The following is a 24,459-nucleotide window of genomic DNA, read 5'->3' as shown; positions in this document are numbered from 1 at the left end:
AAGACTCCACCCTCCTGCCCGGGAGTCCTGCCTTTGCAGATAGGGGGCCAGCCTGGCAAGCAACTCGGAGAGATGGGACTCTAGGCTCACAGCCAAGTCAGGGACCACGAGAGAAAGACAAGAAGCTGCCACACACATGTTGGAGCCTGTGGCCTTTATTCATGCCCCCTAACAAGTATAGCCAGAGACAAGGCCCCTGCCCAAAGCAGAAACACCAGGGGCTCGGTTACACCCTCCCAGTGCCCTACCCCAGACACTCTCCTGTGAGCCAGGAGTGTATAAAGTGCTGGTGTGTGATGATCCTCTGGGGAAGGCCAAAGGGATCAGGAGCCCTACCCATGGACCCAGGCGGCAGAAGGAGGGACTCTGCTCTGGAAGGGCAGGGCATAGCCCTAGGTTCCCAGAGCTGGGAGGAGGGGAAGGAGGATGGGCCTACCACCATGGGCCTGGGGAAACTCAGTGCAGTCCTGGGCTGGAGGAACTGAAAAAGGGAGCCTTCAGCTTGGAGCCCTAAGAGGATGGGGGTGGGAGGGGGTAGTTTCTGTACCCCTGTGAAGGGAGGGGGGAAGTAGGGGAAGCCTTGGGGGTCTCAGAGAATGGGACAGCCCCTCCGGCGCTTATTCTTGCGGACCTGGAGGCCAGCCCGAGTGGCCATCTCAAATACCTCCCTCACCCCCTCCTTGGTCTTGGCTGAGCACTCGAGGTAGCCAAAGGCACTGATACGGTTCGCCATGTCCCGGCCTTCCTCAGATCGAACGGGCTCCTGGGAAGATGGAAGGTGAGGTCAAGAAGCTGGTAGCTAGGTGTACCTCTCACCACTTCCCCTATACGTGTAGTAACTAAAATATCTCCTCCATCCCTGACCCCACAAAGCATCCAACCCCCAGCCACTCTGGGCAGCTTCAGGGCCAGGGACCCAAGACTTATGGTTATATTCAAAATTCTCTCCATCAGCCCTATACCACACAGTACACCCTTCTCTTGCCTGAATGAGTCCCTAGCATCTCCTAACTGACCTCCCTGCCTCCGTTCTCACTTTCTTCCAATCCATCCTCCACGGCTGCGAGAATAATTTTTCTAACATGCAGACCTGACCACATCTGGCCCCAGTTTAAAACCTCACCATGGTTATCCTTGCAGGATAGTCTATATTCCTTATCCTGGCAGCTTTCTCTAATAAACTCTAATCTGGCTAGAGACCCACCTACCAGGTGCCCAAATAAGCCAGCTCCCTCACTCTGGGCTTTTCTTTCAGCCTCTTAAAATAATGCCCTCCCTCTCACATCCATGTCAGCCCGTACCTCCCCAGATGTACTTGGATGGCACAACCTGCATGCCCCAAGTGAAACGTCTATCATAAGCTGTCTCCCTGAGGACAGGGATTTTCTCATTCATCTTAACAGCCCCAACTCCAAACAGAATGGACAACAGATGAATACATTAAAATGCCAGTGACCTTGGACAAATCACTTCATTCTGTGACAGTTTAATCAGATATTGGATCAGACACTGAGGGCCCTTCTGGCTCTTCCTCACCAGGATGCAGACTAGAGGGCTAGGAGGCGTACACCACCAGCACCTGGAGCACAAGGCAGTCAGCTCCCTTGTTTCCCAGCCTACAACCCGTCGGAGGACACCCTCCTCCCCCAGAGCTCCCAGCCAGGCAGCCCCACCGACCTGCTTCATCTTGGCCAGCTCTCTCCTGGTGTGCTCATCTTGCCTCAGGTCCTTCTTATTCCCCACTAGGATGATGGGCACGTTGGGGCAGAAGTGCTTCACCTCTGGGGTCCACTTCTCAGGAATGTTTTCTGCACAAACATGTCCCAATAGGTGTTGGTGCCTCCACTCAGGCTAGAAAGCTCCCCCAGGGGGGTCCCCTTGTCTCCCCACAGCCAAGTCTTAGAGGCTATTCAGCGTGACAGTTCCTTTCACAGCTCAATACCTCTCCCCCTCTCAGTACACTTTCCGAGCCCTCACAAGGGCCAGAGTTACCACAGTGAAGAAGGCTAACGAGGGCCCCCCACTGCTCCCCCACAGCCTCAGCCTCTGAAGATGGCCAAAATGAGCCAAGGCAAGAGCTACCTCCGGTTGGTTGATTCCAAGGGGTTCTTGTTTCCCTCCCTCCAACGGCCTCACCCCCGCCTCACCCAGGCTGTCAGGGCTGTCGATGGAGAAGCACATGAGGATGACGTCCGTGTCTGGGTAGGAGAGAGGCCGCAGGCGATCATAGTCTTCCTGCCCTGCTGTGTCCCACAGAGCCAGCTCCACCTGACACACAGGGCCAGTAAGTAGCGGTCTCAGGGCCCGGTTACACACATCCCTCCCCTGCCACCCAGAGGTCCTCACTGAAACCACTGCTACTTCAGGCTTACTGGACATCTATCCATTGAGCACCTGCTATGTGCCAGGGATAGTGCTAATCACTGTCATACGACATAAATTAGGTGAGTTTTTTAAAATCCTGAGACATCAGTGCTTGATCTTTGTGCAGTCTGTGCAATGCCAAACTCTGCAATGGAAGAGTTCCCATTGTGAGCACCACTATTTTATTTAATCCTCACAAAACCCTGTAAAGGGGGCCTTACCCTCCTTCATTATCCCCATTTTGCAGTCGAGGAGCTTAAGCTCAGAGGCAGATGGACTGGTCCCAGATTACAGAGCCAGTGTGTAGAGAACCAGGAGGTGTAGCTAGATTTCCTAAGACTGCAGTTCCATCCACTTCCTAACTTGTTTGGTTCCAGTAGGGAGAGCAGAGCAAGGACTGGGTAGGTGATGAGGAAGGACATCCCAGGTCCATAAGTGGCAGGGGCGGGGTCCCAAGGTGAGATGGGAAGGGGCTCTTCGCCTTTACCTGCTTGCCGTCCACCTCTATGTCTGCAATGTAGTTCTCAAAGACAGTAGGGACGTAGACCTCTGGGAACTGATCCTTGCTGAAGACGATGAGAAGGCAAGTCTTCCCACAGGCCCCATCCCCCACAATCACCAGCTTCTTTCGGATCGCAGCCATGGCTTGGGCTGGCAAGGAAAAGGCAGTGAAGATTTTGGGAAAAGCCAATAAGTCCAAAAACACTTCTCTGGGGCCCCCAAGACCTCCCTGGAAACCAAGGCATCCAGCAAAGGGAGGGAAAAGGGGCTAACTCCAGCATATTCTAGCCAAGAACCAATTGTTCCGGCAACTGAGCTTGAAATTCCTAACTTCAGGGCCAGGGCCAGGTCTCCTCCAGTGGGTCAGAATACAGAGCAGGTGGAAGAACCACCTACGTGGGAGCCAAGAAAACCTGAGTTCTGATCTAACACGCTCACCAAGTCTGGGACCCTAGACAGCTGGAGGGTACTCAGGGATCAGGGATAAGTCCAGAAGAGCCAGCTTTTATCTGCTATACAGTCATGCATAGCTTAACGATGGGGACATGTTCTTAGAAATGCGTTGTGAGGCGATCTCACCATTGTGGGAACATCAGAGAGTGTACCTTACACAAACTTAGTGGTACAGCCTACTACACACCTAGGCTATGTGGTACTAATCTCATGGGACCACCGTCATATATGTGGTCCACTGTTGACCAAAACATCGTTATGTGGTGCATAACTGTCCACATCAGGGTTTCAAGTCAGACTTCATTTGTTACCAGGAATTTGATACTTTTAAATTTTAATAATGGCTAAGGTCCAAAATCTAGAACACACTGCCCCTCACTCAGCAGTAGTCATGCCTGCCCAGTCACAAATGAGGAGTCCCTCTCCAAGACCACAAGCTAGCAGAACCAGCTACCAGGTGGTGGGTGGGTAAGGCAAAGAATATTTTTCCAGCCCCTAGGGGCCAGGCACTATGTTGGGCATTTTGACAAAAATCATCTCTCTCAGTCCCCAGAAGCCTGGAAGGGAGATGGTGCGCTTCCCATTTTGAGAAACTAGGAAAGTGAGGCTCAGTGAGGTTAAGACACATGCTCAGAGTCGTGGCAGGGACAGCACTCAAAGCAGGGCCATGTGACTCTAGAGTCTGTTGTCTTTTCTACATATCACCCCAGAGGTGGGACGGAGAGCAGAGGGAGGGAAATCCAGACAGAGGGCAGTGGCAGCAGCCAGCGGCTTCCCCGGCCCACCCCAAACTGGTCCCCAAAGCCCCGAGTCACACAAAGGAGGCTCAGTCCCGGCAGTGCCCACAGCCCACATTTGGGCAGCCTGCCTTCCTCCCCCCTTCCTCCTGGGCCTGGCAGCAACACTGGGTCACTCAGCCCCAGGCAGGGGACAATGACCACACTGTAGGGAGCCACACATCCACCACAGCAGAGTGACTGAGAATAATCCACTAGGGAAACACCTCCACCCACTCCCTTCTTCCCCTCTGTCCAGCTCACCCCAAGGCACTGCCCAACCCTCCCTGTGACTCAGGGCAAGGAGTCAGCTTCCCGGGGTTTCCATGTGTCCCCCACCCCCAACACACAGGAATGGGCATCTGCACAGTTCATCACACCTTCCCAGCTTCCCTGCCCCTGAGCTGAGCCTCACTTCCTCTTTCCCTGGGGAGAGGAGCTGACCTCCAGCCGGCTGAAGTTCCCAGGCCCACAGCCGGGGAGGAAGAGAGGGCGGGCTCTGGAGCAGAGATGAAGTCGAGGCTGTTGGGAAGGGGGAGGGGGCTAGAGCCTGAGCTGGGAGGAGCCCCCAAAAAGAGACAAATGAGGGCCAGTCCCAGCACCAACCAGGCAGGGAGTAGTTAAGAAAGAAGGGGATGGTAACCTGATCTCTGCCCAAAACCTGGCTTTTTCTCTCAGGCCCACATCCTGTCAAACTGGGCTGAACTCCTTTACTCCCCACACACCACCACCACCTCATCCTTGCCTCGGTTGGCCTGCCTTTTAGGAATTGAATACTCCAGCCCAAGGCTAGTTCTCTTCAACAGTGGAATCCCCGGCGGCCTCCCTCCCCTCACTCACTCACACTCATACACAGAAAACTGGGATGAGGGGTAGTGGATATGAGTCAGAGAGAATTTATAGGAGTTGAGAATACACAGCCACACTCTCCCAACCACAGAAGGGGCTCTCCCTGATACCCCAAAACACAGGCAAGAAGGCATTCACCATGTCAGCAGATCCCCTCCAAAATGGAAACCATCCTTCCAAAAGGGGATCCCTGGAAATTCTAGCCAGGTGACCAACTCCCCCCACCCACTCCCACCAGTTCCACTGGTCCAGCTCTGTGAAAACATGCTGGGATACCGCCAACCTGGGATAGGCAATGTTGGTGGAGAGTGAATAACAGTTCCTCAGGTACCAGTATGCCACTGCCCTCCCCCAGCAGGGCACTTTAAGTGGCACCAGACTGTGGGAGGCAGTGGTCAGAACTCAGGGGCAAGGGCATGCATTAAGTGACTGGGGCCCCCAGCTCAATTAGAAGGCTTTCCCTTCAGGGTCTAGTTGAGCCAGAAGAACAGCTAGCCCAGGCCAGACCAGGCCACTAGGCCCAGGGCCAAGATGGCAAGGACAACAACTCCCTGTGAGAGGCAGCCCCAGAGGAACTACCCCACTGACCCTACAAGGGGCAACCAAATCCCATACAGGGCCTGGAATGGAGCCTGGAACTGCTGGGGCCTTCCCTGAGACAAGACACTTGCCCTGTCTCTTAATCACTCTCTAGATTTCCAGATGACCCAGGGGTCCACTGCACCCTGCCCACCACTCCTGAGGTCTAGGGAAGGAGTCAGATACCTACTCTTCAACATTAAAACCAGAAGTGAGGGGAGGACGTAGCCTCGAGTCCTCCAGCCCAAACCTCTAGGATAATCTTTAGCCAGACTGGGGAGTGTGATGGAGAGGGCTGGAAGGGAGGAGATTCACTCTCTCTCACACACACACACAACACACAGGAGCTGGATCCTTCCCAGTCTCCCCAACCTCCCACCACAGGCAGGCTCCTGGAACCGCTTAGGGCGGCGTCCAGACCCCGCCGAGCGGTGGCAGCCCCCGTGGTCACACCCCGCCCCTATTCCCGCCATTCCACCAGTCTGGCCCGGGGGAATTCCCACCGACACCCGAACTCGGGCCCAGACCCACACCGCACCCAGGTCCACCTCGGGCCGCCGGGCATGGGAGCTAGAGAGTCCGGGCTGGGGCTCCATCGCGGAGACTCAAGTTGCCCCCTCGCCCCTCACCCCTCGCCCGGCGGGGCAGGTTCCGGGAAGCCGGGAGGGGAAAGGAACGAACTCCGGCTCGGACACCAGGAGGCGAGAGGCCCTGCGGGGCAGTTCCCGGGGGTCCCCTACTGCAGCCCAGGGAGGGGCCAAGCCTGCCCGACCCCGCACAGCCAAGACGCCGCATCCGAGGGGGTGGGAAGGCGACCCGCGCTCTGGCCAAAGCCCGCTCCCCAGCCGGCGCCCCGAGCTCCCGCCTAGCGGAGAAGGGGAAAGGTACTCGCCCGGGGACGAGTTCCCGGGCCGCCCGCCGCCCCCCGCCCTCAGCCCAGGGTACCTTCCGCTCGACCGCCTCCAGCTGCGCGGCCGCTGCCGGAGGCTGAGATTGACCCGAGGGGCCCCGCCCCGCCCTCCTTCAGCGCGGCGGCGGGGAGGGGCGGGCCCGCGGGGAGGGGCGGGCCCGGGAGGAGGGCCAGGCCAGCGACGAACCTTGGCTCCGCCCGCCCACCGCCCCAGCCCAGGGCCACCGCGGGTCGCCCCGCAGCTAGCTGCGGGGTCTGCGGTTTCGACCCCTGGGTAGAGAGATGCCTGGACTGTGGAGGATGGGCGGCGAGGCGGGGCGGGGCGGGTGCGACCCCCGAGGACTCTGCCTCTGCCCCGCCTTCCAGCCCCGAGGGGCGGACCGGCGTCTGGAAAGTTGAGAGGCGCTCGGGGTGGGGTCAGGAAAGGGCCGCTGCTGCCCTCCGGTGGCCAACTAGCCACCCGCGCCTACACCACCTGGGACTTCGCGGGAGGCCGGACTGGAAAACGGCGGACTCCGGGACGCCTGAGGAGAGGGCTGCAGATGCCCGCCCTCTGCTCCTAGAATCTTTGCGGAGTAAGTACAGCTCAACGTCATCCCCCAGTCTTGAAGACCTTTCAGAACCTTTGAGATCCATGCCATCGTTCTGCCTCACAGTTCTCTTCCTTCTCCCTGTCTGGAAATTCCAGGAGTCCAATTCCTACCTATCCCTCAAAAGGCCCTCTTGGAAATCCTTCCAGATCCCCAGCTGGAATTCAGTTCCTACCACCATTGTATTATTTCTGTGCCGCTAGGGACACTTAGCCCCGTCTGACTGGTCGCACTGGGTATTTACCTACAAGTGCATCTCCTTCCCTGTGTGGTGGCTGAGGAGGTGGATGGAGGATGAGGAAGTCTACCAACATTTTATTATCTCGTGCTCCGTACACTGTATAGCTCAGCCCTTTTAATACTCAACACAGATCTTTAGGTTTAGTATACCGATCCCTGTTTGCCTGTAAGGAAACTGAGGCTCAGAGAAGTTAAGTGGCTCGCCCAAAGTTTTGTGATTTGTATGTGACAGAGCAAGAATTCAGTCAGGTCTACCTGGCTCCAAAGCCGGTGTTCCCTCCCTGCTGTCCCCCATGCTCCTCCAACCTGTCCCTTCCCCACTGTCTTACACAGTGTATGGCACATACTAGCTTTTCAACAAATATTCCCTGAATGAATGTTAGAAATCATACAGACTTTAAAGATCTGAAGTGCAACCCACACATTTGATAAATGAAGAAACTGAGGTCCAGAGCAGTTTGGTCCCCAGGCCTCTTAACTTGCTCAGTGAACATTTATTGAGTGTGAACTGAGAGCTATGTGCTCAGTTCAGATCAATTTCTGCCTTCAAAGTACTTACCATCTAAATTCAGAAGACAGACAACTTAAAGATAGCTAACAGTTATCGAACCCTTTGTACATGGACCTCGCTCTTCATACATGAACTACTTTAGACCTTACAACCACCATATAAGGTAGTACTGTTATCTCCATTTTAATGAGAAGCAAATTGAGGCTCAGAGAGGTTACAGAGCTAGTGTTGAGTCTGGCACCAGAACCCAGACAGCAGGACTCTAGAGCTCTGCTCTTAGCTAGTACTGTTATCTCCATTTTAATGAGAAGCAAATTGAGGCTCAGAGAGGTTACAGAGCTAGTGTTGAGTCTGGCACCAGAACCCAGACAGCAGGACTCTAGAGCTCTGCTCTTAGCTGCTGCTCCACACCAACTCCTCACAAAGGCAGTTATAATACAGGAGGCAGTTGCTGTAGTGGGGCGTGTGGGCTGTGCAATACCCAGCCCTGGAAGACAGGTGAAGTGTTCAAGATAAGGTGGTGAGTACACTTTAAAATGAGTTGGAGCTACTACAGGCCCACAGGGTTACTGAAACCCCAGGAAGGTGGTGGTGGTGGTGAAAGAGGTGGCTGGAGAAGGAAGCAGTGGCCAGATCATGAAGGTCCTTATATGCCATGCTCAAGATTTGAGTGTCGATTTTGGTCTAGGTGCAGTAACGAGCCACTGTAATGTTCTCTCAGGGGAATAACCAACTCAGACTCGCATTGTGGAAAGGTCACCCTGGCTGCTGTGTCCCTAATATATTGGGGGACGCAGGGGGGGTGGCCTGAAGACAGAGTTAGGAGATGAGTTAGGAGGCTGATGTAGTAAAGAACTACGGTAATGACAGTGGAGGTGGAGATATGTGGACAGATATTAAATGTATTTTAAAATATATAATCAACAATATTTAGTGATTGATTAGCTTGATGAGGAAAAGATGGAAGTCAAAGGTGACCAACTCCAAGATTTCTAAAGAGGCTGAGCTGATGCCCACTGAGATGATGAACCAGGAGAAGGAGCCTGTTTGTGGGGGAAATGATGAATCCAGCTCGAGGTATGTTGAACTGAAGTGCCTGTGGATGTCTAGGAGATGTTTGGGAGACGACTGGAATATGTGGGTCTAAAGCTCGGGAGAGAGCTGGGCTGGAAATACTGACTTGGGAGACACCAGCAGGTAGATGAAGCCACAGAAGTGGATGAGAATCAGAAGAGGATGAGAGTGCGTGGAGTGGGAAGAGCAGAGGGTAGAAGAAAGAACCTGGGAACACTACATTTTTAGGACTATTCTGGTGTTCTTTCCCCTACCCCAAAGAGCTTTTTCTTATCTTTTGTTTCTAGTCAAAATACATAAAGACACACACCTTTATCCATCTGGTTTATTTGCCAATAGCTATAATTTTGTATCTAACTGATACCCCTTCTTCAGTTAATTTGCCACTAAAGAAGGTCAGGGAGACAACTTCAGAATTTGGGCTGGGAGAGGGGTAAGACTGGAGAGGCTGGGATAGTGGTGGGAGGGTCAGGGCTGAGCCCCTCAGGAGTAACTGCCTGGCCCTCCCAGGGGGATGATGAAGACCGAGATGTCATCCCCGGAACCCAGCTTGTTGTTGGGAAGACGCCAGCCACGATCCCTGGGGGTGCCCCGGGCCCCCAGGACCAGAGCTTGTGCCAGAGCTGTGTACCTGCCAGGAGCACATGTGCACATTCATGTACCAACATGTATACAGGAAGATAGATGCACAGGCCCTCATGTGGGTCCCCAAACACTGCTTCCCTTGCCCCTTCCTTCCCCACTGTTCCCCCCTCGCTGCCATACAACCCATACCTGCTGGGGTCATTGGGCTCATAGGCTGACAGCACCCTGTCGACAGTGGCAGCTACCTCACAGTCACTGGTGACATCCCACAGCCCATCTGTTCCCAGGACTAGCACGTCATCTGGGCAGTGCTCGTACTGCGTTAAGTCATACACTTGCACCTGGTAGGAAAGAGGATGGAGAGGGAGCCTGGGGATAAAAGGACCTGGAATGAAAGCCAGCCTGAGACCCCCAGAGGAGGGAAGGTGTGGTTCAGGGGGCCCCCATATGGCTCACCTCAGGGAAGCAGGAGAGGAAGGGCTTGATGGGCAGGGTAGAACTGCAGACCTTGAGGTTGTGGTCTCCCAAGCCCCGGGTCACCCCAATAGTGGCCATCACTCGAGCCTAAAGGAAATGAGGAGGGGGTGCTGCTACAGCCCTCTCCCTGACTCTCTGAAACCGTGGACCCCTCCCACCCCTACCCTCAGGTAGAACCTCCACCTCCCTAGACAAGTTGCAGTGGGTCCTCTTGCCCTCTCCCATCTCTACCATGGAGTTTACCTTTTTGCCCTCCCCACAGACCAGAGGAAACCTGAGATCCTCCAGCTCGATCTTTTTGTAGGCCCTGGGGAGGGGGGAGTAGAAGAGGCATCACCCAGGCATCAAAGCCCCTCTCCCCTAGGAGCCACGCCCCTCACACAGACCCCTTAGAAGGGCCCAATGCCCCAGCTCCCAGCCTGGTCCAGCCTCGAGCTTCCACCTTGCTGCTGGTAAGGGATTGGTTGCGTTGCGATGGGAACGGGCCCCAGCTCTGAGGGAAGTGTTACCAGCCGGTCATGTTCTGGTCCCTGTACAGCATCTTCTGCCCCAGCTCCTTGGGCTGAACTCTGCGGGGGAACTCAAGGTGGGTGAATTCACCACCCAGGAGCTCTGGTTTCAGGAAGCCCTGGGATTGGGAGTGGCCAGAGAGAGCAGAAGGACCAGGGGCATTAGGCTGACAGCACACCCTGCTGTAGAGGTGATGTTAATTATAGCAGACCCTTAAATGGAGTGTGCTCTGTGCCATGCACTGTTCTACTATTAACATTTATTAATTTATTTAATCCTCATAACAACCCTAAGGCAGGAACTGTTGATGCAAGTTAAGGGAATTGTCAAAGGTGACACAGTCAGCAAAGTACTCGAACCCGGATTCAGTCCCCAGCAGTCCAGCTCCAGAGCCAGTGCTTTAAAACACTGAGCCGTACCGCCTCTCAGGGGCCTTCGCTGTTTCCTTCCCCCTCCTCTGACTCCACTTCCTTCCTCAGTTGGGGCCACAGTGGGAGCCCTGGAGCAGCCCACGCTCTTCCTACTGCACCCTCTACCAGCTCAGCCCTGCACTCCATAGTTTGCAGAGTGGCCTTCCCAGTTAGCTCCCAGTAAGGAGTTGTCTGTGTGGTGTGGGTGTGAGAGTTCTTGGGGACAGAGAGACACAAGACAACCGAAAGTGGGAGTAGAGAGTTTAGTTCCTACTTACAAGCAGCTGAAGACGCTGGCGCTCAGTCTCCGGGGTGAACTCCCGGGACATTGGAATGATTTCACCATTCCGGACGATGATGGCTCTGCCCAGAGAAAGAAAAGGTTTGGGCTTGGCTTTCCTCAGCCCCTTCAAGGAGAATTCCAGAAAGACGAGGCCCTCCCCATAATGACCCTTAGGATCCCTCACTCAGACCCCCATCTTTTCTCCTTCATGACTATTTCAGTCCCTTCCTTACGTCTGTGATCCCTCCTGACCCTCTCCAATCTTTGATTTTTTTTTTTTTATTTTTGTGAGGAAGATCAGCCCGGAGCTAACATCCGTTGCCAGTCCTCCTCTTTTTTGCTGAGGAAGATTGGCCCTGAGCTAACATCCGTGCCCCTCTTCCTCTACTTTATATGGGATGCCGCCACAGCACGGCTTGACCAGCGGTGCGTCGGTGCGCACCCAGGATCCAAATCTGCGAACCCCAGGCCGCCAAAGCGGAGTGCGCGCACTTAACCGCTGCGCCACCGGGCTGGCCCTCCAATCTTTGATTTTTAACACCTGCCACCTCACTTGTTTCTATTCCCCCACCCCAGAGAGTATGCCCCCTGTAGCCATTTTCAAAGCCCCCCTTCATACCTGCTGTCGCCTGCATTGGCCACATACACCTTGCCTAGCAAGTAGACCACAACCAGTGCACAGCAGCCCCCCTCCACTTGGTGGCCACGCCGCTCCCGGGCCATCTGCTCATCCTGCCACGTGAGGAAGGGTCAAAGGGGGTGGGTGAAGAAGAGGTTCCAGGCACACAGCCACCCCCCCTCCATCTGCAGAAATAAACTGGCCCAGCCAAGCCACACTGGAAGTGAGGAGGGAAGACGTGGGTATAACTGCCCCTTCTCCCTGCCCTCTGAACCAAGTTCTGCTCGGGCTTTCAAAGGTGGTGTGAGTTCCCAGGGTCACCGCCTCAGGCCACCTGACTCCCATATAGAGTTGACCAGTGTCTGCCTAGCAGGCCCTTGGTCCAGACTGCCCACTCACCATGAGCTGGAAGGCATTCTCAATGGCCCCTATGACCAGGCTCTCATGGGTCACTTCCTTCTGCGAAGACCAGCAGGACTGAGGACCAACCAAGTGAGAGGAATCAGAGGAAACTGGGGCCCCTGGCGTGGATGGGAGGCAGAGGGGAGGTGGCGAGGGGTCTTGGAGTATCTCTACCAGGTCCTTTAGCTGCTCCCGAATATGGCGATGCAGGAGCCGAGAGGCCATTTCAGCAGCTCCACCCCCTGCATGCCCATCAAATAGGCCCCAGTAGTAGAAGCAGAGTCCCTGGTAGAGGAAAAGTTGGAGATGAGTGTGTGTGTGTGTGTGTGATGCAGAAGAAGAGCTAGCCTCTAGGCATCCATCTAAACATCAGAGAGGAGGTCAGAGCTTGGCATTAAAGGCAAATTAGATTTATTCACTTATTCACCAAAGGCCTACTATGTGTCAGAGAAAGGAAAGCATCAAAAAAGCCAAACTCAGAGAATAAAAGATGCAAGAATAAGTATTGATAATTAATTAAATCATCCATAAATTCATGAGCATCTGTATTTTAAGTGGAAAACTAAACATTCATACTGACATGGTAGAATCTAACTGATCAATGCCAGATAAAGGTTCCATGCCAGAAGACAGAAAGCTAGTGAATTAGGAGGTAGGTCTTTCACATGTCTCAGATTTAAAACTGGCTAGCTGTAATCCCTGGGGAGAGGTGTCACCCTGTCACTGGAGGCTAGGAAGGGGGGTGGGGGCTTACCTGGCCTCGGCTAGGCTCCCTTGGTGCCCCTGAAACACTCCTCCGACCTTCCACATACACCACCTCACAGCAAGCCTGGTCCTCATTGTGCCGGCTCTTGCCAGCGTTGATGACCCTGCCAGGCCAGAGTGACCACATCAGTTTGGACACCAGACCGGGTCCTAGAATAACCACCACCTTAGATACACACACCCTCTCTGGCCTGCTGGCCAAGCTGAGAAAGGTCACAGCCACCTGGGATCCAGGCCAGAGGGAGGAGAAGGGAGGCAGGGCAAGGCACAAGGAGTACTGTCTGGGTGGCAGGCTCTCCCACCTCATAGAAAGGCGGGCAGCAGCACCTGCCTGCCTCAGTTCCCCCCTCCCAGGCAAAGGGGGCACCCCTAATGGTGCTGCTGGGGGAGGGTCTGCATAGGGGGCAGGAGGTTTTACTTCCTTTGGCCAAGACCCTACATCCCACCCTGAACCCCAATGAACTCTTCTAGTGCCTTGTCCACAGCACCCCACCCTCATGGGCACGACCACCCTTATCCTAAAACCATCCAGTTAAAGTTTCTGCCGCTTTGGCAATGAGGAAGTGCACCGGCCCAGATCGGGAAAGAGGAATTGAAATAGGGTAGGGGTGGAAGCCCACCTGGACTGCGCAGGAGTCACATAACCACCACCTCTTCCTAAATAGGAAGCCAAAAGAGCTGGTGGTGGGGCCACGGGGCCACCAGCCACCACCCTCAGCGACCTCAGCGCCCCATCTCCCAGTGCTCCGCTTTCCCAGCAGATGCATTAAAAATACACGCAGTCTGGGAGCAAGCCGGCTGCTCCCGCCACTCCGAGCGCTCCCGGCCGGGGGTCGACCTCCTTGCCTGGCCAGCGCAAGTCCATCCTCCGAGGGGCGTTCTAAAGAGACCCTCCCGCTTCCCCGGGCTGCCCCCTCCCCCGTCCCTGGGGAAGCCGGAGGCTGCCTGGTGTCGCGGGCTATTTCTGGGTGTGGAGGGGGAGGGGAACGGTAAGAGGAACAGGGAACTGGGGCGCTGGGGTCGGAAAGTCCAGGAGCGAGTCTTCCCAGCCGCCATCTCCCCTATTAAAAGGGAGCCCCGCTCCTTGAAACCTCTCCTCCCTTAGCCATTAAACGGCCCTGCCGCGACTGAGAACTGGCCAACTCATCCTTCACGGCGCCCTCCACCCTCGGGCTTCGGGAGGGAACAAGGTCCTGAGCGGCGCGGGTGAGGGTAGTCAACGAGCTGGAAGGTCCTGAGGAAGGCTGCGCCCGACTTGAGAAAGGGGAAAGGGTGCGGCCCAAAGCCCAGAGGAGAGCAAAGGTCCTGGGAAAACGGAGGTCCTGGCACCAAGCGCGGCGAGGGGGACGCATCCTAGCGCCCGAGATGCCGAGGTGGGGAGGGGGTGGGGGTGAGGTTCCCATCCTGGTTGGAAAGCCCCCGGGGGCGCTCACTCGGCGTAGCCTGTGCTCCAGGGTAGGCGACGGCCGGTGTCCGGGGGGCTTTGCACAGCCCGGCCAGCGTGGTCGTCGGCGCGTCGCAGGCCCCCTGGGCTCAGCTGCAGAAAGGTCGGTCTGGAGAAGCTCGCTCGAGCCTCTACTGTCTTCGCGGGCGCCGCGCTCCCGCTCCCAGTCCTCGCCGGAGGGCTCTTGGGCGTTTCTGGAGGGGCGGCAGGCGGCACCGAGGTCGCGTTGGGCAGGTCCGGCGACTTGGGGCGCGGAGGCGGGGCGCCCCCGGAGCTCACCAGGTGCGCCACGGCCGAGCGCACCCGGTTTAGCATGCTGCCTCCCTACCCCGCCCTCGGCCGTGGCCCCGCCCCTGGGCAGGCCCCGCCCCCGAGGGCTCGCGGTGGGCGGTGCTCGCTCCTGCCGGTTCTCCCCTGCCATTGGCTCGCGCCGGGCAGGGCCGGTCCCCGGCAAAACTTCATCCTGCTTTGGGCCACCCCACGAACCGCCCCACAGGCTTGCGGCGTCTTCCCCGCCCCATTCCGGCTTCGCCCCGCCTCAGTTTCTTTGGGGAAGAAGGGTCTGCTGTTGTGGGAAGGGGGCGGAGAGAAGGAAACCCTATTTCAGGCATGCTTTGGATTAGACATCAGCTAGAACTTCCCCATTGTGACGGGAGGGTGGTGTCCCCTCGCCCCTCGGTTCGTTGTGGCCAGCCCGTCCGGAGGGTGATGGAACTGATGACCTCACAGCGAAACCAGCCGCCTCGGCGACCGCTGGGTGTAAAGCACCTGGTGTGACAACACCTCTGGCTGGGGCTGCTGGAGTGAGAGTGAGGGCAAGCGAGCTGGTGCTGGGGGTGGGGGGTGGTTTGGGAGTGGTAACAACGCAGGCTGGAGCCACCAACTTGAATTAGGGAGCGGAGGCGAGGTCCTGGGCCCCTGTCGGCACTGTTCCCAGTGAAGACCACCTCTAGATGTGGGAGAGCGGTTGCCACTCCGACTCCACTTTCTTTCTCAGGACTCAATTTCCCTCCACATTTAGACCTTCCCTGACCCCAGCAGGACTAGTTAGTAAGGATAACAATAACAACAACTACTACCATTTGTTGAGGACTTACCACATAGTAGGCCCTCTACAAAGCACTTTCCATATATTAGGCCATTTATACCGCACACCAACCCTTCAAGTGTGTCTTATGTTCTTTTTGCTGATAAGGCAGAACTGGAACTCCTGTCATTTTACATGATTTGCCCCCAAGAGGTCACACAGCCAGTGAGAGATTCACACCAATGTCAGTCCCTGGACGCCCAACCCGATTCTGTCTTAAGAACCAAGCTGATTTGTCGGCCTGAGAGAGGAAGGGTTAAGAGGAAGGTGAATGGCAGAGAGAAGAGTAGGGGTTCCTCCTCTCCCACCTTCCTCTTCCCCTTAAGGCAGAGGCTGAGGGCAGTCCCAGGATTGCGGAACAAGTTCTGTGGCTGCCGCCAGGGGGAGACAGAGGCCAGACTAAGCCCCTGCCGGAGAGAGGAGGATGGTACTGATGGTGGAAGAGCTCTATACCTAAACCTGGTATCAGGGAATTGATCACTAGGCCTCCAGAGGCACCTCCTACCCCATGCATGGTCCAAATGGGGACAAGGCTCTTGTGGCCCTAATGCAAGTCGGGGGTAGCCCTCAGGGACCACTGGCACCCAGTTCATGGTTGGGACTCTACCTCTGGGCTTTGCTGGCAGAGTGCTTTGTGACCATAACCCTCTCTGTTCCCTGGGCTAAACTGTGCCCCCAGAAGGGATGGCTTTCCTGGCAGCTTCCAAATGAAAAGCTCACAATAGTCATTCAGGTTTGTAGACTTGCTATAATTATGCCTGCACTCTGGGCAGAGACAGCCAGAGAAAAAGAAGTCATGAGAAAAAAAAAAATAAGACATAGGCACATAGAGGGGCACAGGCAGACAGGGGGACAAAGAACATGCTGTGCTATGGATATTTCCCTCCTGTTTGAGAAAAACTGGAGCCAGCTCTCAGATAAATGGCGTAAACAAGGCCAAAGACTGAAGAAAAAATATATAACATCCTGGCTATTTTTATTATGCAGTGTTTCTGGGACAGTGTGCTTACCACTTCACTGTGTCACCCGGCTCTCTAATCCCTGCTCTTTGAAGCACCCATCATGGTGCAGCTACAAGTGGGCCACAGAACTAATGCCCAGAGACCGCCTAGCTTCAGCACCAGATGGTCAGCAGGGATGTCACCGGCTCCCTTGGGCTCCAGAACAGCCCCTGACCATACCCAAATCCTAAGGCTCTCCTCTCCCTGAAACTCTCACCTCCTATTCCTGGCATCGTCACACCTCCTCCATCCTCAGACTTCCCCAGAACCTGGTGAGAAGGTCATCACCTCTACTTATCCCTGAGGCAGCAGAGAGTGAGAGAGAAAAGGGAGGTGGGGTGGGAGAAAGCAGACTTGAGAGATACTCTTCTGTGCTGAGAACTGAGACTCTGCTCAGTGGCTGGCCCTACCAGGGGTACGTGAGGCCTCAGCTAAAAGAGGGGGATTGGGCATCCTCAAGACAGGCCCCTTTATCCCTGGCCACATGCAGCGGCTTGGGCCCAGAACTGGGCTTCTTCCCCTTGCCTCTCTCCTCCCTGTTACTCCACCCCCAAAGACCTCTTAAACTACAAGGAATGTCTCTCCCATTAAGAGACAAATTTACAGACCACCTCCCTCTCCCATTTGTCTATTACTTTCACATCTAAAATTTTACCCTGTAAAGAATTATAAAATTGTAATTATATTGCAATTTTTATGATAATGAAACAGGGTCTCAGAGTTTGGTTCCCAAGTTGGGTTAACACACACCGTTCATAGGGACCATTCACAAGCCCATTGCAGCCCTCCTGCCCGCCCCTTCTCTACCCTCATTCCTCCCCTAGTCCTTCCTCTCCCCCGAGGTCGCCACTCCTGGGGTAGAGATCATTTGCTATTCCCTCCTGGATTTTAACATTGTAACAGCGGAGGGTTAACATATCAATCTAGACGAACGTTGTCGAATAGAATTGTGTGCAATAAAAGGAATGTTCTATATATTTTCTGCCCAATACTAGTAGTCCCTAGCTACATGTGGCTATTGAGCACTTTCAATGCGGTGAGTGTGAAGGAGAAATTTAATTTTTTAATTTTATTTAATTTAGATTTAAATAACCACATTCGGTTAGTGGCTATGGTATTGGACAGGGCAGTTCTAGAATCTTTAAGGCTCAAAACCCGTGAAGGGCTGGGCAATCACTCCTCACACTCAGCGCCCCATCCCGGTCCCAGGAAGCCCCAAGACCACGAAAGTCTTGAGGGACCTCTCGGAGTTACCCCAGCCTGCACCAGAGATGTCCATCCCGGCGGAGCCGCGGGAGCCAGAGGTCTCTCTGCCTTCGCCTTGCCTCGGCCGCCAGGGGCCGCTACGCCCGCCCGCCCGTCCGCCGGGCCAAGCGCTCCGCGCGGCGCTCCGCGCGGCGCCCCGCGCTGTCCGGGAGGAGGCAGCGGCCCCCGCGCGGGGCTGGCGGAGCGAGGGCGGCCCCCGGTGAGCAGCAGGCGGCGGCGGCTGCGCGCTCCCTCGCCTGCCGGCGGGAGTCTCGAAGGGACCCCGGCTGAGCTCTGCAGAGCTGGCCGGGCCGGGCCCGGAGCCCCCCTGTACCCAGGGCGGGACCCGGCATGACCGTGATGCCAGTTTGGCCAGAGCCCCGCCGCATCAGCGACACAGCAACTTGGTGAGGGGGACGGGGCTCCGAACTACACAGCACCCAAGCTGGCCGCTCCAGCCTGAAGTCCGCCTGTCCGAGTCTTGGTCTCGGGCTTAGAGGCCAGGAGAGCCTCAGCCGGTGGGGGAACCCGTGGCACCGCCGTGGGGCAGGTAGGTCCTAGGCGTGGGGGCTCCGAACGTGGAGGACTGAGTGGGCGCTGGGGGGTGAGGGGAGGTAGGGAAAGGTTAAAGGGGCCTATGGGTCGCATCCTCAACCCCACGCTGGTATGCAGGCTGCTAACTCAGCCTCACCATAGCCTGGATTGGGGTTTGGAGAAAACAGCCTGGGAAACTGAGGCAGGAGGGTGGAAGCCCGAGAACAAATCCCAGAAGCTTCTTTCTCCAGCTCTCTCTGAGGGACGGAATAGAATGCCAGAGAACCCAGCTCAAATGCTCACTCCCAGTCTTTTAGGTCTTGGAGTTCGTAAGAGAGATGAGCGAGTTGGATTGGAGGGTGTGGCAGCTCAGAGAGAAATGGGATGGGGACTGTCTGAGAGAAAACAAAGCTCCGTTTGTAGCGAAGAAAATGAAGGTTCTGATGTGGACAGGGAGAGGAGACATCTACCCAGAAAAGAGGTCCACCTAGAAGGGTGGGAGGCTCTCTGCCCGTGGAGCACACCCATTCCCGGGGTATTGGCACCACTGCCTCCGTCTGCCCCCATGGTCCTCTCTGGGATCTCACTCAGGGGAGCTGGGACACAGGGTTCCCAGTCCTTCCTGGGCGCCAATCCTACCTGCCTCAGTTCCACCTTCCTTTGCAGGCTGAGGGAGGAGAGGTCTTAGGGAAAAATGGAGAATCCCTTGGGCCTGTGGCCTCTGAGGCTCAGAGACCTGGAGGACCCCCATTCTAGCCTTCCGGGGGCGAAGGTGGCAGAGTTGAGCTAGCTCCATGTGAGTCCAGGAAGCAGGGGCGATGGGGGTGGGAGGTGGAGGCAGAGAGGATTCAGGACCTCAGGGGTATTTCCCAGGTGCCTCTTCGGGCAGCGTTCTGTCAGATTCTGCTCAGGAACCCTTCCCTGGCCTTCAGCTCCATCCTAAGGCCAGAGAGGTGACAATGTTGATTCTTAGACACTTCCTACCATCAGCCCTGCTTCACTCTGGGGACAGAGAGACTCCCTCAGGCCACTCGTCTCAGGCTCACCATCCTACATGTTCCCAGAGTCTGCAAGGACCCCTGCAAATTCCCCGAGCAGAGGAAGACTCTGCCCCCTGCCCTGGCACCTTGGGGAACAGCTTCACAACTGGGTTCTACTCCCAGCCCACCCCCTTGCCCTCACCCAGCCTCCCCTCTACCCCCTGCAGGGCAATGGGCTCCCTCTGTCCTTTGCAACCCTCCAAGAATCTTTCCTACTTGTCTAGGTAGAGTGAGTCTGAGGCCAGTGGATGAACAGACAGAAGCTAAAAGATCCCCAAAAAGGTGAGTGAGGAGACAGTTGAAGAGGGGCAGCAGGAGGGTGGAAGGTGATCCAGCACCCTATCCAAGGGGGCAGCCGGGCCCTGGCCTTTGGTTTGGCCTCTGACGTTCCCAGCACTGTGCTGGCACCTGAGGGAGCCAGCGATGCCCAAGGGGCCAGCAGTGCAGCAGAGGGGGTGGTCCAGGCTCCTTCTATGCCTGGACAGCTCCCTGCGGCTCTGTGCCTCTGCTTCCCTGGGATGCCCCCACTTCTATCCCACCCTCTGGAATAGATCTGGGAGGCCTAAACCATCAAGAATGGAGCAGAAGCAAGGTGACGCAGAGGGACTAGGGCAGGCCTCTGGTCTCTGCCACCCACATGCTGCCTGGCCTTGGGCAAGTCATTTGACTTCTATTAGCCTTGTTTCATTTCTTCCTTTTTAAATTTAAATTTGTTTGAATTGAAGTGCTAGTACATGCCCATGGTTCAAAAGCCAAAAGTGAGAGAGCCATAAGGAGAAAAATAAATCTCCCTTCTACCTCTATCTCCCAGCCAACCAGTTCTCCTTCTTGGTGGCGACGAATGGTATTAGTTCTTTTTTTTTTTTTTGTACATTTTCCAGAGCTAGCTTATGCATATTTGAGCAACATATATAATCCCTCCCTTTTACACATTTTACACACACCATCCTGCACTTTGCTTTTTCCCCCTTACCAGTGGATTATCGTTGGAGATCATTGGATGCCTCAGTGCATGAAGACTGTCCTCCTCCTTTTTACAGCTGCGTGGATGGGGCTGCATTCGTATAGATGCTCCACAATGTGTTTAGCCAGTCCTTTATTGATGGCTGTTTAGGTTGTGTCCAGGCTCTTTGAATATCAGTTTTCTCATCTGTAAAATAGGTACCAATAATCCTCCTTTGTAGTTCATTTGTGAAGGATTCAAGAGCATATTTGTGAAGTGCACGGGTCAAGTGCTCAAAAACTGGGAGTGAGCATTGTTGTTCCTCTCATGTCACAGCCCTTCATGGGACCATGTCTGGTTCACCGTTTAAGACCCTTCTTAAATGTCATCTCCTCCATAAAGCTTTCCATGCTTTTCCCAGCAGGACAGTTTCCCTTCCTGCTACCTTTCCTACTGTAGCCCTCACCACTTTCCACAGAGAGTGTGCCAGGCTGAGACCACCTAGGGATAAGGTGTGCATGCACCCCACATCTGTGCCTCCCAGAGCGCCTGGCACAGAGGTGCTGGGGCTGGGCACTGGGGGGCTCCTGCCTGGAGTCTAGCAGGTGTCGCTGTCTCTGCAGGATGCATGAGAGGGCCGCGCGGAACTGCAGCACTGGCAGCTGGCTGCTAGCACTTTGCTTGGCTTGGCTGTGGACCTTCCTGGCCTCTGCTTCCTTGCAGCCTCCAACTCCCACAGGTTTGAGGAAGGTGGTGGGACCCGGGGAGGGGGTTTCCCAGGATACCTGGAGAGCTAGACACCACCCCACCCTGTTCCACAGCAGTCAGATCTCCAAGGTGGAGCAAAATCCACAGATTCTAAGGGTTCTGGCTCCTCTTCTGTTCTTCACCCAGGAAACTCTGCCCCCTCTGCTCTCCCAGCCCAGAGGAAGCATGAGCAGACACATTGCTCACTTTCCCTTCCAGGCTGGAAGGTGTTCTGCAGGGAGAGAAGCCCTAGGGTAGGGGCTTAAGTCTAGCCTCCTGGCCTAATTCTCTGGTTTTCCTTCTGGGATGGCTAAAGCCTGTGTAAGCGGATGATCCTCCCCACGCATTGTAAGCCCCCAGGGCCCTTGCCCTCACCCGGAGGAAGCCTGGGGAGGTGGAGGTTGGTGTGGGACTCCCCTCTTTCTCAGTGGGGAGAGTGTCCTCAGTGGGGAGGAAGGAAGGACAGGAACACGGTGAAGCAGCAGGAAGATGTCATCTGTTTCCTCCTCCCCTGCAACTGCAAATCTCTTAAACACCCCTCCCCTAAGCTGGGATGAGGGGTTTGAGAAGAACCAGGGAGGGCGAGAGTGGGGCAGGGTTGCAGGCCTGGGCTGGGCGGCTGATCTTGTGCTGGCCCCTTCAGTCCTCGTGAAGCAGGGCACCTGCGAGGTGATTGCTGCTCACCGCTGCTGCAACCGGAACCACATCAAGGAGCACTCCCAGACGGTCAAATGTTCTTGCTTTTCTGGCCAGGTGGCTGGTACCACGCGGGCAAAGCCCTCCTGTGTGGACGGTTAGTGAGAGGCCGGGACCCAGAGGGAGGGCCTGATCAGAGAAATAAGAAGGTCCGTCTAGGCCTCGCCATCTGCTGGGGATGCAATTGCATACCCGTCTCAGGGCTTTCGTGATCAGAGTCTCAAATGATGGGGTAACCTCTGCGGGGTGGAGGGCAGGTGTGACCATCCCCAGTTCATAGATAAGGAAGGCCCCTGGTATGTGCACACCCTCCCCCTCATCCACACCCACTGCCTGGCACATGCACAGACACATTCCCTCACACGGATCCTCTCACACCTCCCATCAGACTCATCGCCTCACACTTACTCATCCAGACATGGACTTCACCTGCTGCTCCTTCCCAGCCTCTTACATATGCCCTCCTCTCATTCTCAAGCAGCCTTTACCCTCCCCTCACGTGGACACACGTGTATCACTCACACTTGCATGCCTTCACACCCACCCCCTTTCTCACGGCCCCACCCAGGCTCATTATCTCACGCTTGTTGCAGCACTATACATGTGCTCGCTTGTGCTCACACGCACACCTGATTGTGCACTCTTGGTCTGTGGAGCCCTCCAAACGGCTCGCACACTTGCTCGCAAGCACCAGGGGGGTATGTTGAAGACTGTGCCTCTTTGCTAATGACACGGTGGCTCAAATCATGGGTTGCCTTAGAGACAACTTCCCCTGCCTTCCCCCCGCGCTGTCTTTGATGAGGTGTAGCGGTCAGTGGGATTGATGTTGATGTGGCTGTATGCTCAGGTGTCAGCCTGAGTCCTGCCTCTCTGGGCAGCCCCAGTAGGGAAAGACAAGGGGAAATGCAGGGCTCAAAGCCAGGAGTGTGTGGAAACATGCACTTCATTCTGCACAGACTTCTCTCTGCATGCTGTACTCGCAGAGAGATTAGAGCTGCCCTCACTCCTCCTGCTCCCACAGCCTCCATCGTCTTGCAGAAGTGGTGGTGTCAGATGGAGCCCTGCCTGCTGGGGGAGGAGTGTAAAGTGCTCCCGGACCTGTCGGGATGGAGCTGCAGCAGTGGACACAAAGTCAAAACCACCAAGGTATCCAGGGATGGACACTTTATCCACCCACTGTTCTCCCTTCACTGGGGGTGGAAAAGGGGGCACAAGAGCCCTGGGGGTCTCGGATGGCGGTGTCCCAACGTGAGATCTGTGAACCATGTGGGCACATTGCCGGACAGTCCCCCTGGGTCTGTTCTGACTCTGGGGACCAGAGTTAGGGAATTCCTGACGCTCTGTGCTTTGGTTTCCTTCTCTGCCTAGAGCGAGTTTGCCTCCCAGAAAATATCAGGTCTATAAGAACAAAGTAGAAAGTTGAGGAAATTATCTAGATGATTCAGGGGGCGCTCTCTATAGTAGCCACTCTGCCCGCATCTCCCCACAGGCCCCGCCCCCACACTCCCACGATTATTAACTACCTACAGCTCATACCTGCCTTTCTTTAGTCAAATTGCCGTGACAGCACCCAAGAGGATTATTATTTTCATGGTTTGCTGCCTGCCCTGCAGAACAAGGGGTAATTAAAATTTTATCAAACTCATTAGCAATTCCATGTGTATCATAGTTAATCAGTTGCATCACTCTGTCATCGCCATTTGTACAGGTGAGTGACACTGTGGGGCAAGTCAGAACTCTGCCTCTGCCTTGCCTCCCCACCACCACACACAGCAAAGGAGCAAACAAAAAAATAGGGAAGGAAAGGTAGCCTTCAGGGTTCTGAAGAGAGCAACATTCTCCTAGAGCACAGAACAGAAAGAGCAAGAAAAAGTATGGCTGGATATAAAGTAGAGCTTCCCATCTGCAGGGAGGCAAGGGAGACAGCCGTTCTGAGTATATTTAAGACTAGAAGAGAGTGAGACCCCCCACAGAGCTTGTGACCTTTTGTCACCATGTGATAGGTTTGGGTTTGTAGCACTGTGCTGGCTCTTTGTTTGCTGGCACGCTGCAGCCAACAGTGTGAGGCACACCTGGTTTATGTCTGTGAAGGGCCCCCGGCCACGCTTCCCCAGTCTGGACTGTTTCAGGGGGAGGGGATTGGCATCAGTGACTTCTCCGTGGGCTGCATGTCCTGGGGAGTCTCAGGCACGCTGGGATGGGATAGGCATTCCCTTCTCTAACCTTGCCCCATTACCTGCTTTCTAGGTCACACGATAGCTCTTGAGGTCATGGCCTAGACAGGACAGCTTGATTGAGCCATGGACTGAAGGATGGTATCCAGTTATCAGCCAGCAAATATGGAGATTCTCTTACCTGGACACACGCCCATGCCAAATGCAGCATCACCCTTCCAGGGGCACTTCAGTTAAGCTGCTCAGCAGCTGTGGACAGATCTCCAGCCGCATACCTAGTGTTGTGCTGGGCTCTCCTGGGGCAGAAGAAGGCTGAGATGCAATTCCTGCCCTCAAGGAATGTGCAGTCAAGTTGGAGAGCTGACAAAAGACAATTTAGTAATTGAGATTAAACCCTGTGGTATCAGACTGTGGCTTCTGGGCCATATGTTGTGGGCATGTTGGGGGTTTGGGGATGAGACTCCCACAGCTCTTCAGCCACCCCCTGGCCACAGGGCACAAAGACAAGAGGTCACATTCACCCCCTACCATTTCCCTTCCTCGCATCAGTCCAAACCCCCAAAAAGCTGCTAACATGTTGAAGGAAAACATGCTCCCCTTGTGCCAGGCCAGCTGTATCTCATTTGGATAGTACTGGCTTGATTTGGGGA

At 55.3% G+C, this 24,459-nt stretch overlaps 3 protein-coding genes across 9 annotated transcripts; 1 reads left to right on the top strand and 2 right to left on the bottom strand.

The window, feature by feature from the left end:
• Positions 1-139: 139 nt before the first annotated feature.
• On the bottom strand, positions 140-6,573 carry RHOC (ras homolog family member C). The gene is made up of 5 exons (XM_004420662.3): positions 6,468-6,573; positions 2,852-3,015; positions 2,148-2,268; positions 1,678-1,808; positions 140-763 (listed from the first exon to the last, which is right to left on the bottom strand). The coding sequence occupies exons 2-5, from the start codon at positions 3,005-3,007 to the stop codon at positions 590-592; spliced, it is 582 nt and encodes a 193-aa protein (XP_004420719.1). The 5' UTR covers positions 3,008-3,015; positions 6,468-6,573; the 3' UTR covers positions 140-589.
• Positions 6,574-6,639: 66 nt separating this feature from the next.
• Positions 6,640-24,217, top strand: TAFA3 (TAFA chemokine like family member 3). Of its 3 annotated transcripts, none has more exons than XM_087445549.1 (6): positions 6,640-7,007; positions 19,474-19,531; positions 20,816-20,931; positions 21,583-21,732; positions 22,657-22,781; positions 23,883-24,217. In XM_087445549.1, the coding sequence occupies exons 3-6, from the start codon at positions 20,817-20,819 to the stop codon at positions 23,892-23,894; spliced, it is 402 nt and encodes a 133-aa protein (XP_087301675.1). In that variant the 5' UTR covers positions 6,640-7,007; positions 19,474-19,531; position 20,816; the 3' UTR covers positions 23,895-24,217. The 3 variants fall into 3 exon arrangements, with proteins under 3 accessions (XP_087301675.1, XP_087301671.1, XP_087301665.1); XM_087445545.1 differs by lacking the exon at positions 6,640-7,007 and adding an exon at positions 17,882-18,225 and having other exon boundaries at positions 19,478-19,531; XM_087445539.1 differs by lacking the exon at positions 6,640-7,007 and adding an exon at positions 17,882-18,229 and having other exon boundaries at positions 19,478-19,531.
• On the bottom strand, positions 9,157-14,658 carry PPM1J (protein phosphatase, Mg2+/Mn2+ dependent 1J). Of its 5 annotated transcripts, none has more exons than XM_004420661.3 (10): positions 14,332-14,658; positions 12,888-13,002; positions 12,131-12,418; positions 11,732-11,844; positions 11,108-11,192; positions 10,419-10,537; positions 10,153-10,216; positions 9,889-9,996; positions 9,622-9,773; positions 9,157-9,478 (listed from the first exon to the last, which is right to left on the bottom strand). In XM_004420661.3, the coding sequence occupies exons 1-10, from the start codon at positions 14,655-14,657 to the stop codon at positions 9,331-9,333; spliced, it is 1,518 nt and encodes a 505-aa protein (XP_004420718.1). In that variant the 5' UTR covers position 14,658; the 3' UTR covers positions 9,157-9,330. The 5 variants fall into 5 exon arrangements, with proteins under 5 accessions (XP_004420718.1, XP_087301622.1, XP_087301613.1 ...); XM_087445496.1 differs by lacking the exon at positions 14,332-14,658 and having other exon boundaries at positions 12,131-12,208; positions 12,308-12,418; positions 12,888-14,313; XM_087445487.1 differs by lacking the exon at positions 14,332-14,658 and having other exon boundaries at positions 12,888-14,313.
• Positions 24,218-24,459: the final 242 nt, after the last annotated feature.

The sequence above is a fragment of the Ceratotherium simum genome, chromosome 2 (genome assembly GCF_057802395.1).
Source record: "Ceratotherium simum simum isolate JZ-2026a chromosome 2, ASM5780239v1, whole genome shotgun sequence".
In the NCBI taxonomy this organism is placed as follows: domain Eukaryota; kingdom Metazoa; phylum Chordata; class Mammalia; order Perissodactyla; family Rhinocerotidae; genus Ceratotherium; species Ceratotherium simum.
This window is presented reverse-complemented; position numbering and strand designations above follow the sequence as displayed.